The sequence below is a fragment of the Cervus elaphus genome, chromosome 5 (genome assembly GCF_910594005.1).
Source record: "Cervus elaphus chromosome 5, mCerEla1.1, whole genome shotgun sequence".
NCBI lineage: Eukaryota > Metazoa > Chordata > Mammalia > Artiodactyla > Cervidae > Cervus > Cervus elaphus.
Window position 1 is genome coordinate 96,808,782 of NC_057819.1, and position 16,192 is coordinate 96,824,973.

The 16,192-nt window shown below is 42.8% G+C and overlaps 2 protein-coding genes across 3 annotated transcripts; both read right to left on the reverse strand.

The window, feature by feature from the left end:
• Positions 1 to 1,988: 1,988 nt before the first annotated feature.
• LOC122693419 (olfactory receptor-like protein DTMT) lies at positions 1,989 to 2,933 on the reverse strand. Its single transcript, XM_043900917.1, has one exon. The coding sequence runs from the start codon at positions 2,931 to 2,933 to the stop codon at positions 1,989 to 1,991; it is 945 nt and encodes a 314-aa protein (XP_043756852.1).
• A 5,208-nt stretch (positions 2,934 to 8,141) lies between these two features.
• LOC122693420 (olfactory receptor-like protein DTMT) lies at positions 8,142 to 12,733 on the reverse strand. 2 transcript variants are annotated; one of them, XM_043900918.1, is made up of 2 exons: positions 12,714 to 12,733; positions 8,142 to 9,075 (listed from the first exon to the last, which is right to left on the reverse strand). In XM_043900918.1, exons 1-2 carry the CDS (start codon positions 12,731 to 12,733, stop codon positions 8,142 to 8,144), a joined length of 954 nt encoding a protein of 317 aa, XP_043756853.1. The 2 variants fall into 2 exon arrangements, with proteins under 2 accessions (XP_043756853.1, XP_043756854.1); XM_043900919.1 differs by lacking the exon at positions 12,714 to 12,733 and having other exon boundaries at positions 8,142 to 9,086.
• Between the last annotated feature and the right edge of the window lie 3,459 nt (positions 12,734 to 16,192).

A 16,192-nucleotide genomic window follows, 5' to 3' on the forward strand; every position in this document is an offset into this window, starting at 1 on the left:
GCAGGAATACTGAAGTGGTCTGCCATTCCCTTCTCCAGTGGACCACATTCTGTCAGACCTCTCCACCATGACCCCGCCGTCTTGGGTGGCCCCGCACGGCATGGCTTAGTTTCATTGAGTTAGACACGACTGTGATCCTGTGATCAGATTGGCCAGTTTTCTGTGATTATGGTTTTAGTGTGTCTGCCCTCTGATGCCCTCTCACAACACCCACCGTCTTACTTAGGTTTCTCTTACCTTGGACGTGGGGTATCTCTTCACGGCTGCTCCAGCAAAGTGCGGCCGCTGCTCCTTAGAGGAACTACTCCACGTTCAAAGTCAGGAGGGGCGGCCGTGAGGAGATACCCCTCGTCCATTGTCTCTAATACACCCCAGATGTGTCAGAACACCTCCTATCTCCAGCTCTTCCTTACGCTGCAGTCATCTACGGCCACAAAGCCATAACTGACTTTTTTTGACTGTGTTCTGTCTTCGTTGCTACGTGTGGGCTTTTCTATAGTTGCGGTGAATGGGGCTCCTCTGTAGTGGTGATGCATTCTCTTCTCATCGTGGTGGCCTCTCTTGGTACAGAGCACAGGCTCTTGGCTCACAAGTTTAAGGAGTCATGGCACATGGGCATGACAGAGGTGCCTGGTGAGCTAAAGGCCATGGGGTCCCGGCAGAGTCAGACATGACTTGGCAACTAAACAACAGCAAAGACAAATGAAACTATTGTAGCAAAGGAGATAGAAAGCTCACTTGAGGGTCAGGGCAGGTCAAGAACACATTGGAGACATGAAAATTAATCAGAGGAGACAAGGTTAATGACAGAATAATGCAAACCTTTTCTCATGAAGAGATAAGTAACTATCGATATTCAGTGATGAAAAGTCTAGTTTAGCACAGGTGAGAAGGGGAGAGAGAATTTTGAATTTTAAAGTATTTCCCTCGAGGACAGAGTATTATTTAAAGCATGGTCTCAGTTATTTTTTACCAAAAAAAAAAGATAAATTGTTTAAAAAAGGGACACATACGGAAGAAAGGGCTTTCTCCACCTTTGTATGTGGCAGACCTGGGTTCTAAGTGGCCTTTCTAAGACCATAGTATGGCCTGGATGGTGGCCTCACACAACCGGAAGGGCCAGCTTCAGGAAGGGATATCTGACCCAAGAATTTGTTGCCATAGCAGCATGCAGTGGGGCAAGGAGGCAGCGTAACCCACATTAATGTCATTTTACAAGCTATCACAGCTATGCTGATTCTTTTAGTCTCCTCCATATTTTCAGGGCTTCCCTGGTGGCTCTGACGGTAAAGAATCGCCCTGCAGTGCAGGAGATACAAGAGATCTAGGTTGTATCCCTGGGTCGAAAAGACCTCCTAGAGGAAGAAATGGCAACCCACTCCAGTATTCTTGCCTGGTGAATTCCACGGGCAGAGGAGCCTGCTGGCTACAGTCCATGGGGTTGCAAAGAGTTGGACACATCTGAGCAACTAACACTTTCCTCACTTCCGAATTGTTAAATGGGACCTCGGGGGTTGTCTGGTTCAGTGAATATCAGTAGGCTGCTGTGGGCCCAGGTTCTGTAGTTTCAGTCTCTTCATTCATGGAATTTCTGTCCAAGGTGGTGGGTCAAGGGCAGAAGGGAGAGGGTGTCTCCACAGTAAATGAGTAAATATTCAGTGAACAGGAGAGTTTATTTTATCAGTAAATAAAACACCAGAAACAGTAAAGAAAAAATGAGGGGGATACAAAAATTATGGAAGTTTAAAAATGAGGCTACTTAGAGTAACCTGGAGAGAAAGTTGACCAAGATTCTGCTAGTAGATGACTGACATCCCCTTTCCAAGTCCTACTACATACCTCCACCATATCTCTTTTACTTACTGGACAATATCTTACTATGGAATTTTAACAAAAAGATCATTGAGAAAAGAAGTCTGGGTTAATATTCCCATATTAATACCAATATACCAACCACATAAAATTATGCAAACATCCCAACTTGACCATCACAAAGAGAAGGGAGCTTTTTTCCTACAAAGGACTCTTCCCAGAGCTCCCTTCATGTCTCTGTTCCTCAGGCTGTAGATGAAGGGGTTCAGCATGGGGGTCACCACAGTGTACATCATAGCCATCACAGTCTCCTTAACAGTAGAATTATTAGCTGATGGGCATAAGTAGAGACCAATAACTGTCCCATAAAACAGGGACACCACAGTGAGGTGGGAGCCACAGGTGGAGAAGGCCTTGCGGATACCCCTCGCAGAAGGGACCTTGAGGATGGAGGACACAATTCGAGTGTAGGACGTGATGATGAGTAGAAAGGGGATCACAAGAATGAGCCCTCCCGTGATAAATATCACCAGCTCATTAACTCGAGTGTCAGAGCAGGACAGCTTCAGCAGAGCAGACATGTCACAGAAAAAGTGGGCAATCACATTGTCTGCACAAAAGTGCAGCCTGGCCATGAGCAGGGTGTGCAACATGGCATGAAACGTGGTCAGCACCCAGGGCAGCACCAGCAGGAAGAGACAGAGCCTGGGGCTCATGACGGTGGTATAATGCAGGGGGAAGCAGATGGCCACGTAGCGGTCATAGGCCATGGCCACAAGGAGGAAGTCCTCAAGGTCGCCAAAGAACAGAAAGAAGTACATTTGTATCAGGCAGCCAGGATAAGAGATGGACGGGTCTTGGCTCTGCATGTCCTGTAGCAATTTGGGCATTGTGACAGAGGAGAAGCAGAGGTCAGAGAAAGACAGGTTACTGAGAAACAAATACATGGGTGTGTGGAGGTGGGGGTCCAGGCAAATGAGGATGATGATGAGAAGGTTCCCCACGACGGTGGTAACGTACATGGCCAGGAACAGGGTGTAGAACAGGTTTCGATGCTCTGACTCGATGGGCAGTCCCAGCAGGAGGAACTCTGAGATAATAGTTTGATTCCTTCCTGTCATGTTCTGTCTCCAGTATCTAAAGAAGAAATAACAATGGCCATGAAAACTTGAATTTCAAATTGAGCATATTTCTATGATATATGGGCCACTAGATGCTTTGCAAAAATACTTTATATCATTCTCATCACAATAACTACAATCTTTACAGGACTCCAATTCTCTATAATCAGAATCTCTATGATTGGAAATCATTTATTTTCTCACTTTGCTTTAAAATGTAGCAATATTCCAGATTTTTTAAAGCACACTCTTATCCACTAAGTCCTGAGACACAGGATGTATTGGTTTTTCCTCACACCCCCACTAACTGTAGTTGACTTCTGTTTTGTCAATATCTTCAAGTTGATTGGTGCTCCTGGGCTTTTCCCTAAGCATGGTTCCCTTGTAATTCTATACATACCAGGAAGAAAAACATCTATTCCAATGGCTTGATGGTTATTTAAGCTTTAGTTGTAAATGTCTCTGTAATCTATGAAAGAGTATACTCAGTGGCCTAATTGTTGGGGACATTACACCCTCGTTTGCAGCAAAGAAATTCATGATGTCTCTTTGCCCTTCCCCCAATTCTCTCCTCTTCTAATGTCTCATATTTCTCAGTAAAAGGGAATCCAGGTGCTCCACAACCTGCAAGTATTCTTTCATTCCCGTCTTTGGTGATTATCAGCTTCCTATCTGTGAGCAAGTCCTACAGATTCTCCTACCCTTTCAGACACTCCCATTAGCCACCTCAGTACACTTGATCTGGCTGACGTCATGTCCTTTCTCTATCACTGGAACGGCCTCCTAACTCATCTCCCTGCTTCCACGATTGAACCCTTCTCCTTCGGTATCCTTTGATCACACTGTTTATAGCTTTCTTCCCTGCAGAATGGTAGAGTACCTGTCGGACAGGCCATGTCTGCCATCATGACTACAGCAGTGCTTGCAGCTGGTAGAGTGTCTGGACGTAGTTGATGTGTCATAACACTCATTGGTTGTGCTTCCACCTGAAACATGCGTTCTTCCAACTTGAAAGACAGCCAGCTCCTTCTAAATTAGGAGTTTGCTGTCTGGTCCTACTAAATCCTCCCAGAACAAGAAGTACTAGACTCAACTCCTAGTGCTACCGCTTTGGCACTGAATTTGACACTGTATTACTGAATTCATGGATGTATTTGATCCCCATGGAAAATGTCCCCACACCAGATACACTCTTCTCTTCATGATTACAGAGGATATAGAGATATTTATCTATATAGATAATATAAATATAGATATAGATGCACTCTCCAACTGGTTCATTTTCTTTTAAGAACCCTGATTTATCCAACACAGTGTGCCTCAAAGCTGACCAAAAAAGCAAAGGAGAAGCATCATTAGATGTGGGAAGCTCTTTCATGAAAGACATAACCGAATCCAACATCTGGAATTTCACTCCTTGATGTGGGTTGATCCAGCCATGTCAACAGGTTTTACACATGGACATAGGTACTGATATCACAGTGAGAAGAATCATTGAAGAAAATCTAATTTTCTCAGAAGTTTTTTCCCTGGCAAGTGATCAGGTCCCAAGTCTTGTGCCAAGCATGTGACTGCGGATCACAAAGCAGAGACAGGACTTGGGGATGTTATCCCTGATGATGCCGTAAGCCTCTCACACTCTACACCCGTTAGAATAGTAGTTCTCAGCCTGGACTTCACATAAGCAACATATTGCAGTGGATCTAAAATTTAGTCATCCATGAAAATCCCCTGGGAGTTCCGGGAAACCCTGATTTTGACACAGTAGGTCTGCTCCTGCACTTTTTTGCTAAGTACTAGTAACATTATTATGGCATAATGCTTCTGCACTTCAATTAGCACCCAGTTAATACCCATGCCACAGTCCATGGACTACACAGTGAGTAGCAAGGATACTTGATACATTTTAAAAATAAAAATTACTGAAGCCCTCAGATATATTTAACCACACTTTTTTATTGGATCATCGTTGCTTAACTCCATGGCATTGTGAGGAGTCGGACACGACTTGGTGGCTGAACAACAACACAAGTGCTTCACAATATTGTGTTAATTTCTGCTGTGTAACATCCATACAAAATGTTCTAAAGCTCCAAAGTTATTCTAATATCAAATAAATGTTCAGAACTATGATATTAATGCCTAGAATGAGCTGTCAGTATGCTGAAATTATTCAATAGCGTGGGAATAAAAATACAGTGAGTAACTCACAAGAATGTTGTCATTAATGAAAGCAGATTATACCTGGTAGAATGTCAATAAACTTTTCTCAAACGTAGTGAAATTTTAGGAGGGAGAGAGGTGGAAAAGAGGAGCATTACTATACCTGAAAAACTCTCCTGCAGAACATCATACAACCTGGGAAACCAAGACCCTCAGGTTGGAAGGTTTCAAAGGGATTAGCTCATTCACCCTCTGCCCAACTTACCCAGTGTGTGAGGGTGACTCCAGGACCATGACCTGAGATCCTGCTCCCCTTTATTTACTAAAGCATGAAAAATATCACCCTCTGTAGTCATCACCTGTGTCTGAAACCTCCCTTCTCCATCTCCCATTCTGCACATCCTCAGGTCTAATAGGCCCTGGATCCCAGAGGAGCCTGGATCCTGGAGGGATTTATTAAAGACAAAGCAATTGCCCAGGACCTCTCTAGGACAAATGCTCTCAGGGTCCAAGAGCAGTGACTGATTACAATCACTGATTACACCTGACTATACTTTGAGGGAAATTGGGGATGCAGAGCTCATACAGGAAAGCTTAACCCCTGCCTGTTTAGGGAATGGACAGCAAACCTTTGTGGTTGGAGCCCACAGGTGGAAAATAAAAAAGGATGTTTGGTGAGGCCATACTGTGACTATCCTAAAATATCTGAGTGTAGCAGCCTGCTTTCTGTGGCAACAAGAAGCCTTCAGTGAGTTTGAGTAAAGTGCCTAGAAAGACATTTTGGTTTTCAGCCATGCTGGGCAGCATGTGGATTCTTAATTCCTGGACCAGGGGTCTAACCTGCACCCCTTTAAGTGGAAACTCAGAGTCTTCACCACTGAACCATCAGGCAAGTCACAAGACACATATTTTGGAAACATTCTCAAGATTGCAAAATCTCTCAGTAAAACATGATTTCCCATAAGTGACCTGCAGCTAACTAGGAGTCGTTACGTATATGACACAACCATATGCATATATACAGAAAGTACTAGAATAAGAGACAAAAGAAACACTCCCTGATCATATTCAATTCTTCCTCAAGCCGAGATAGAAAAGAAAACCCATTGTGAATCCCACTGAAGTACTTCTGCCTTCTTACCTCTGTGGGAAAACGATACTGGCACCTGTCACCTGCATCGTCTCTAATACTCCCCAGATGTGTCAGAATACCTCCTAGACTCCAGCTCTTCCTTATGCTGCAGTTATCTATGGCCACAACGCCATAATTAACTTTTTTTTATGGCTGTGCTGGGTCTTCGTTGCTGTGCGTGGGCTTTTCTGTAGTTGCCACGAACAGGGGCTCCTCTGTAGTTGTGGTGGGTGGGCTTCTCATTGCAGTGGCCTCTCTTGTTGCAGAGCACAGGCTCCTGGCGCACAGGCCTAAGAAGTTGTGATACACGGGCTTTGTTGCCCTACGGCATGGCAGAGGAGCCTGGTGAGCTAAAGTCCACGGGGTAGCAAAGAATTGGACACGACTTAGCAACTAAACAACTACAACAAAGACAAACTAAACTATTGTAGAAAGGAGATAGAAAGAGCACTTGAGTTCAGGGCAGGTCAAGAAGACAATGTAGACATGAAAATATATCAGAGGAGAGGTTAAGAGACAGAATAATGCAAACCCTTGCTCAAGAAGAGATAAGTAAATATCTATATTCAACAATTAAAAGTCCAGTTTAGCAGAGGTAACCAGAGGAGTGAGAATTTTGAATTTTAAGTAGTATTGAACTCAAGTATAGCATTAGTATTAGTCACTAAGTTGTGTCTGACTTTTTGCGACCCCATGGACTGTAGCTGGCCAGGCTCCTCTGTCCATGGGATTCTCTAGGCAAAAATACTGGAGTGGGTTGCCATTTCCTCCTCAGCAAAGAAGTCTGTAACTGGCTGTGATCAGTTAATTGTAAACACCACTGCACTTGGACCAGCCTGACCTTGAGGACAGAGTATTATTTAAAGCATGGTTTTGGTTATGTTTTTAAAAAAAAAAAAACATGTTAAATTAACTGTTACAGAAAGGGACACAGATACTGAAGAAGGGGCTCCCCTCTCCACCTCTTTAGTGTGGCTGACCTGGGTTCTAAGTGGCCTTCCTGAGAGCATGGCATGGTCTGGATGGTGTCCTCACACAACTGCAAGGGCCAGCTTTAGGAAGGGACCACTGGCCCAAGAATTTGCTGCCATAGTGGCACGCAGTCGGCCAAGGAGGCAGCTCATCCCATTAGTGTTATTTTACAAGCTATCACAGCTATGCTATTTCTTTAGTCTCCTCCATATTTTCAGGGCTTCCCTGGTGGCTCAGATGGTAAAGAATCCCCCTGCAGTGCAGGAGACACAAAAGATCTAGGTTCAATCCCTGGGTAGAAAAGATCCCCTGGAGGAAGAAATGGCAGCAGCCCACTCCAATTTTCTTGCCTGGAGAATTCCACGGGCAGAGGAGCCTGCTGGCTACGGTCCATGGGGTCGTAAAGAGTTGGGCCCAACTGAGCAACTAACACTCTCTTCATTTCCATATTTTCAAATGGGGGATTGGTTCAGTAAATATTAGTAGGCTTCTGTGGGCCCAGGTTCTGTAGTTTCAGTCTCTTCATTCATGGAATTTCTGTCCAAGGTGGTGGGTCAAGGGCAGAAGGGAGAGGGTGTCTCCACAGTAAATGAGTAAATGCTCAGTAAACAGTAGAGTTTATTTTATCAGTAAATAAAACACCGGAAACAGTAAAGAAAAAAGGTGGGGTGGGGATACAAAGATTAGTTGGAAGTTTAAAAATAATGCTTCTTAGAGTAACCTGGAGAGAAAAAATAAGCAAGATTCTGCTAGTAGTTCAATGACATCCCCTTTCCAGGTCCTACTACCTACCTCCACCATATCTCTTTTACTTACTGGACAATATCTTACTATGGAATTTTAACAAAAAGATCATTGAAAAAAGAAGTCTGGGTTAATATCCCAACATTAATATCAATATACCTGCTGCAAAAAGTTGTGTAGAAATCCCATCTTTAGCATCACAAACAGAAGGGAGTTTTCTTTTTCCAAAAGACTCTTCCCAGAGCTCCCTTCATGTCTCTGTTCCTCAGGCTGTAGATGAAGGGGTTCAGCATGGGGGTCACCACAGTGTACATCATAGCCATCACAGTCTCCTTAACAGTAGAATTATTAGCTGATGGGCATAAGTAGAGACCAATAACTGTCCCATAAAACAGGGACACCACAGTGAGGTGGGAGCCACAGGTGGAGAAGGCCTTGCGGATACCCCTCGCAGAAGGGACCTTGAGGATGGAGGACACAATTCGAGCGTAGGACGTGATGATGAGTAGAAAGGGGATCACAAGAATGAGCCCTCCCGTGATAAATATCACCAGCTCATTAACTCGAGTGTCAGAGCAGGACAGCTTCAGCAGAGCAGACATGTCACAGAAAAAGTGGGCAATCACATTGTCTGCACAAAAGTGCAGCCTGGCCATGAGCAGGGTGTGCAACATGGCATGAAACGTGGTCAGCACCCAGGGCAGCACCAGCAGGAAGAGACAGAGCCTGGGGCTCATGACGGTGGTATAATGCAGGGGGAAGCAGATGGCCACGTAGCGGTCATAGGCCATGGCCACAAGGAGGAAGCTCTCTAAGTCTCCATAAAACAGGAAGAAGTACATTTGTGTCAAGCAGCCAGCATAGGGGATGGACAAATCTTGGCTCTGCATGTCCTGTAGCAATTTGGGCATTGTGACAGAGGAGAAGCAGAGGTCAGAGAAAGACAGGTTACTGAGAAACAAATACATGGGTGTGTGGAGGTGGGGGTCCAGGCAAATGAGGATGATGATGAGAAGGTTCCCCAGGATGGTGGTAACGTACATGGTCAGGAACAGGGCGTAGAACAGGTTTTGATGTTCTGACTCGATAGGCAGTCCCAGGAGGAGGAACTCTGAGACAATAGTTTGATTCCTTCCTGTCATGCTCCGTCTCTAGTATATTTAGGAAGAAATAGCAGTGTCCACAAAAACCTGAATTTCAAAATAAACAATATTTCTATGACAGAAACATGTGTTAGGTGTTCTGCAAAAAAATATTTTATATCATTCTCATCACAGTCATTATAATCTCTACAGTACTACAAATCTCTATAATCAGAATCTATGATCAGAAATGACTTTCTTCACTTCTTTTTAATGTGCAACAATATTTCAAATTTTCTAATATACTGTTGTCCATTAATTTCTGAGACACAAAATGTGGTGGTTTTCATCGTGCCTAGCCGGACATCCTCACAAACTGCAATTGGCTCTTGCTTTGTCAGTATCTCACATGTTGATGCTCAGGGGCTTTTCCCTGAATGCAGTTCTCTTATAACAGTGGTACATAAACCACCAAGAAAAATTCATCTACTGAATGGCTTTGCTTACCACTTAAAATTCACATGTAGATTTCTCAGGGCTTCCCAGGTGGCTCAGTGGTAAAGAATCTGCCTGCCAATACAGGAGACACAAGAGACACAGGTTCAATCCCTGGGTCAGGAAGATCCCCTGGCGGAGAAAATGGCAACCCACTCCAGCATTCTTGCCTGGTAAATCCCATGGATAGTGGAGCCTGGCAGGCTACAGTCCACGGAGTCACAAAAGAGTCAGACACAACTTAGCAGCTAAACAACAGCAACAACAAATGTATACATTTTCAGATCAACAGATCACTGAAGAAGTTCATGACCAGCCCCCGGCCCCACTCCAAATTCCCTCCCTCCTCCCGTATCCCCAGAAAAGAGTTTCAGGAGCTCCAGATGAAAACATGAGAGTTTTCTCTTATTCCCTCCTTTCTTTTATCCTCAAAATCCAATCTGTCAACACATCCTACATATTAATCTCCTTTCTTACTCATCCATTCTTTATCCCCTTGGGGCTGGTTGATCTAGCCATGTCAACAGGTTCTACACCAGGACATTGGTACTGGCAGACTTTCCTGGTGCCTCAGTGCTAAAGAGATCTCTAGTCTTTCCCATTCTATTGTTTTCCTCTATTTCTTTGCATTGATCATTGAGGAAGGTTTTCTTATCTCTCCTTGCTATTCTTTGGAACTCTGCATTCAAATGGGTATATCTTTCCTTTTCTCCTTTGTCTTTCGCTTCTTCTTTTCACAGCAATTTGTAAGGCCTCCTCAGACAACCATTTTGCATTTTTCCATTTCTTTTTGCATTTTTTCCTTAGTCTATCTTAAAGGAGATCAATCCTGAGTATTCATTGGAAGGACCGATGCTGAAGCTGAAACTCCAATACTTTGGCCACCTGATGCAAAGAACTGACTCATTTGAAAAGACCCTGATGCTGGAAAAGCTTGAAGGCAGGAGGAGAAGAGGACAACAGATGATGAGATGGTTGGATGACATCACTGACTCAATGGACATGAGTTTGAATAGGCTCCAGGAGTTGGTGATGGACAGGGAAGCCTGGCATGGTGCAGTCCATGCGGTCGAAAAGAGTTGGACATGACTGAGTGACTGAACTGAACAGTGGTAAAGAACCTGCCTGCCAAGGTAGGAGAAGCAAGTTTGATACCTGGGTCAGAAAGATCCCTTGGAGAAGGAAACGGCAACCCACTCCAGTATTCTTGCCTGGAGAATCCTATGGTCAGAGGAGCCTGGGGGCTACAGTCCATGGGGTTGCAAAAAGTTGGATACAACTTAGTGATTAAATAGCAACACCATAGTTACTGGCATCACAGTGAGAAGAAACACTGAGGGAAAATCATACACCCGGTTTCTCAGAATTTTGTTTCCCAGGTAAATGAGCAGGACCTTACTCTTGTATCAAGAGTGTGACCGGCAATCACAAACCAGAGACAGGACTTGGGGATGTTGTCACTAATGTTGCCATAAGTCTCTCACATTCTACACTCGTTAAGTCAGTAGTTTGCAGCCTGGACTACACATAAGGAAATCTAAGGCAGTACTTCTAAAATTTAATGTCCATGAAAATCCCTTGGGAGTGCTGGTAAAACACTGATTTAGAAAGAGTTGACCTGTTTCTGCATTTTAAATTAGCACCCAGGTAATGCCCATTTCACAGTCCATGGACTACATAGTAAGTAGCAAGAATACGTGATGCTTTAAAAACTAGGATTACTGGATGCTTCAGAAAAAATGTAACCACAATCTTTGACAGGAAGCACATACAAAGTTTTTAAAGCTCCAAGGTGATTCTAAAATAAAGCCAGGGTTCAGAAGTATGGCATCAATGCCCACCCCCAAGAGTTGCTAGTGTGCAGAAATTACACAATATTGTGGGAATCAATGATACGGTAATACATAATAATGTTATCATTAATGAAAATAGATCAAATGGGTAAACATTAACAAAAAATTCTCAAATTCTCAAAGTTTGGTTGGGGGGTGGGGAGCAGAGAGGGGGAAAATAGGAGTGTTACCATACTTGAAGGGCTTCCCTGGTGGCTCAGATGGTAAAGAATCCGCCTGCAATGTGGGAAACCTGGGTTCAATCCCTGGATTGAGAAGATCCCCTTGGAGGAGGACACGGCAAGCCACTCTGGTACTCCTGCCTGGAGAATCCCTGTGGACAGAGAAGCCTGGCAGGCTACAGTCCATGGGGTTGCAAAGAGTTGGGCACAAAACTGAGTGACTAAGCGCACCATACTTGAAAAACTCTCCTCTGCAACACCACACAACCTGGGAAGCCCTGATCTGATTCTGTAGCCCATTTCTACATTTTTAGTTAGCAGATAATGCCTATGCTGTGGTCCATGGACTACACAACAAGTAATAAGAATACATGAAGCTTTAATAAATAAGGTTACTGGGCAGTCTCAGAAAAATTTAATCACAACTTCTGAGAGCAAGCCTGTGCAGTTTTTTAAAGCTCCCAGGTGATTCTAAAATAAAACAAGGGGATATATCTGGCTGTCCAGTGGTTAAGACTCCATGCTTCCACTTCAGGGGGCATGGATTCAGTCTCTGATCAGGGAACTGGGATCCCACATGCCTTGTGACATGGCCAAAAAAAGTAAATAAAAATAAACTTTTAGGAAATAAAATAAGATGCTCAGAACTTTTGTATCAATACCTACCTCCAGAGGTATTATTATGCTGAAATTGTGCAATCTTGTGAAAGTACTTTACATAGTAAGTAATATTTATAAATGCTATCATTAATGAAAAACTAGATTCTAACTGGTGTGTGTGTGCCAAGTCGCTTCAGCCAAGTCCAACTCTTTGTGACCCTATGGACTGTAGCCCACCAGGCTCCTCTGTCCATGGGATTCTCCAGGCAGGAATACTAGAGTGGCTTGCCATGCCCTGGGATTGAACTCCAAGGGATCTTCTTGACCCAGGGATTGAACTCAGATCTCATACATCTCCTGCATTGGCAGTGGAATCTTTACCACTAGCACCACCTGGGAAGCCCTCTAACTGATAAATAGTAATAAAAATACTTCTAGGATGTGGGATAGTTTGGGGAGGGAGAGAGGTGGAAAAGAAGAGGGTTATCATACCTGAAAAACTCTCCTGCAGAACATCACACAACCTGGGAAATCAAGACCTTCAGGTTGGAAAGACCCTAAGGAATTAGTTTATTCACACTCTGCCCAACTTACCCATTGTGTGAAGGTGACTCCAGGACCCTGACCTGAGATTCTGCTCCCTTCTATTCACTAAGGCATGTGAGATATCAGCCTCTGTAGTTATGACCTGTGTCTTTAACCTCCCTTCTCACATCTCCCATTCTTTATCTTTGGGCCTAAGGGGCCCTGGATCCCAGAGGAGTCTGGATCCTGGAGGAACTCATTAAAGAGAAAGCAATTACCCAGGACCTCTTTGGGACAAAGGGCTTCCCTTGTGGCTCAGCTGGTAAAGACCCTGCCTGCAGTGTGGGAGACCTGGGTTCGTTCCCTGGGTTGGGAAGATCCCCTGGAGAAGGGAAAGGCTACCCACTCAGTATTCTGGCCTGGAGAATTCCATGGACTGTATAGTCCATGGGGTCGCAAAGAGTCAGACACAGCTGAACGACTTTCACACTTTGGGACAAAAGTTCTCAGGGTCCAGGAACAGTGGCTGATTACAATCACTGAGCACACCTGTCTATACTTAGGGACTGTAGAGATGGTGAGAAGCTCATATATGGATGCTTAATGGGAACAGATAGTAGGATGTGGGTTGGAGCTTACATTTTGGAGATGAAGAAGGATGATTGGAGAAACCATTAAAATAGGCAGGAACAAAACTGTGAATATCCTAAAATAGCTTAGGAATTTAGGGGGCTTATTCCATGGCAAAAAGAAGTGTTTGGTGGTCTATGAGCAATGTGACGCATATTTTTGGAAAGATTTTCAGGGTAGTAAATCTCTCACTACCATCCACTTCCCTATAAAGACACCACAGAGAAGAGTTAAGAAAGATTAGACTTCTATGAGCCAAACATGTGCATATATATATATATAAAGTACAAGAATAAGAGAAAAGTTAAACTCTCCCTGAATATGTTCAATTCTTCTTCTCTTCAAAATAGAAAAGAAACCTAGGTTTTCATTCCAATGAGTTATGTCTAGCTCCTCACCTCCCTAGGAAAAACTTAATAGCAACCTGCCCACCATGGTCTCTGGTAATCTCCATATGTGTCTGATTATCTCTGGGTCTCTAGCACTTCTTACCCCGAAATTGACTACAAGGCCATAAAACATTTATAACTCTTTTTTTTTTTACTACTGATTCCATTTTCTCCTTGGCCATCATCTCAGCTGTACAGACGCCTTAGTTGTTGCTGTTTAGTTGCTGAGTTGTGTCCGACTCTTTGCAACCCCATGGACTGTGTAGCCCGCCAGACTCGTCTGTCCATGGGATTTCCCAGACAAGAATACTTGAGTGGGTAGCCAATTCCTTCTCCAGGGAATCTTCATGACCCAGGGGTCGAACCCACATCTCCTGCATTGGCAGACAGTTTCTTTACCACTGAGCCACCGCTGAAGCTTTATGGGGCCCTTCACATGCTGGTATAATGCAAACCTTCATTCCTAGGGAACATGCCTCTTCGTTTGTCTTACTTTATTAGGTTGTTATAGTTTCATTAACATTTATTATGGTACATGAAAATACAAAGGGGTTCTCAAAGAATTTTCAAGAATTTCAAACATAGGCCTGTCTGCTCCAACTGTGTAGAGCAACCTAGTTTTCCCTTGGTAATTAATAATGCCACCCCAGGCAGAATGGCAACCCTGTCAGTTCATGTAACAACCACAGTTGTTATATATTAGAAACTAATACAATATTATGTTAATTGCACCTCAACTTTAAAAAAAGAAATAAGTCCAATAATCATTTTTTTAAATGTCCAGGTGGTTGGCTGAATTTCCAATTCAATGAGAAACCACTGTTGCATCCCCTGGTAGAAGGACTCTTCCCTAGAGACCTACATGGGGCACTTCTTGTGCACATTTTTAGTTCTCTCAGCTTCATCCACTATTCCAGCCACAGTTACAGTAACCAACGCTGCACCAGCTTCAGCTAACTTAGTAGATGCAACCTGATGGCTCCTCACCTTCTCCTCCGAGCTCTCTGCTCTGGGACTTCTCTGACTTCACAAAACACTGTCATGGGAATTTTCTCAGTACTCATACAAGACATTTAGATGGATGATCTGTCTGGAGTGATTTGTTAAGAATGTGAGGTATGGATTGAGGCACTTTATTTTTCAAATGGAAATTCAACTTTTTAAGTACCGTTGGTTGAAAAGACTATTTTCCACTGAATTTTCTATACATCTTTGTCAGAAATCAATGGACAATTGAAAATTGCAAATCAATATATTGTACACCTGAAACTTGAATAATATTGTACAACAACTGTACCTCAATTTAAAAAATCAATGGATGATACATGAGTAGATCTCTTTTTGGACTCTATATGCTATTCTACATTCTCTATACTGATCCATATTTCTACATTTTCACTAATACCACACTTTCCTGATTATTTATCTTAATAGTAAGTCTAGAAATCAGACAACATGATTCCTTCTATTTGTTCTTTGTTTCCAAAGTCAAATTTGCTTTTTAATTACTTTGTCTTTATATATACGTTTTACAACAAGATTGTCAATTTGTACCCCAACGACCCTGTTGGTGTGTTGATTTGAATTCTGTCTAAACTTGGCTGAGTTTTGAAACAGTCAATTTCCTAAGAATATTAAGCCTTCAAATTCATGAACACATTCTGTCTATTCACTTCTTTAGACCTTTATTATTTCTTTAATCAGTGTTTTGTGATTTTCCACATAGGTCTTGTATGTATTGTGTAAGATTCATACCTAAGGATCTAACCACTGGAGGAGGAAATGGCAACCCACTCCAGTATTCTTGCCTGGAAAATTCCATGGAGAGAGGAGCCTGGGAGGCTATAGTTCACAGGGTCACAAAGAGTCAGACATGACTGAGTGACTGAGCACAACTATTTAATAGCTGGATGCTATCATAAAGAGTACTTTAAAGGCTTTTTTAAACTTTATACTTGTTCATTGCTAGTTGATATAAACATAAATATGTTAATAGTATTTTATATGCACCCAGGGAACTGCATATCCTATATGCAGTTGGTAGGCGTATACTTCACCATTGAGCCACCAGGGAAGCCCCATATATTAATATGCAAAAATATAATTTTTAAATATATTGACCTTGTACCTATGATATTATTAAACTCACTTAGTTTAATAATTTAAACTAGTATAATAAGTTAAATTAGTTACTGGAAACTACTATTACATTCTTTGGGATTTTCTACATACATAATCATGTTGTCTACAAAGAGAGATGGTTTCTTTTCTTAGTTTCCAATCTGCATACTTTTTACTTCTTTTTCTTGCCCTTTCTCACTTCCTAGGACTTCCAGTAAAATACTGAATAAGAGTAGTGAGAGCAAACATTTTTACTTTGTTCCTGATCTTAAGGAGAAAAGGACTCAATGTTTTACCTTAATGTTAGCTATTGTTTTTTTTAGAAGTTGCTCTTCCATCAAGTTGAGGACATTTTCTTCTATTCCCAATTTGCTGAGAAGTTTTATAAATTT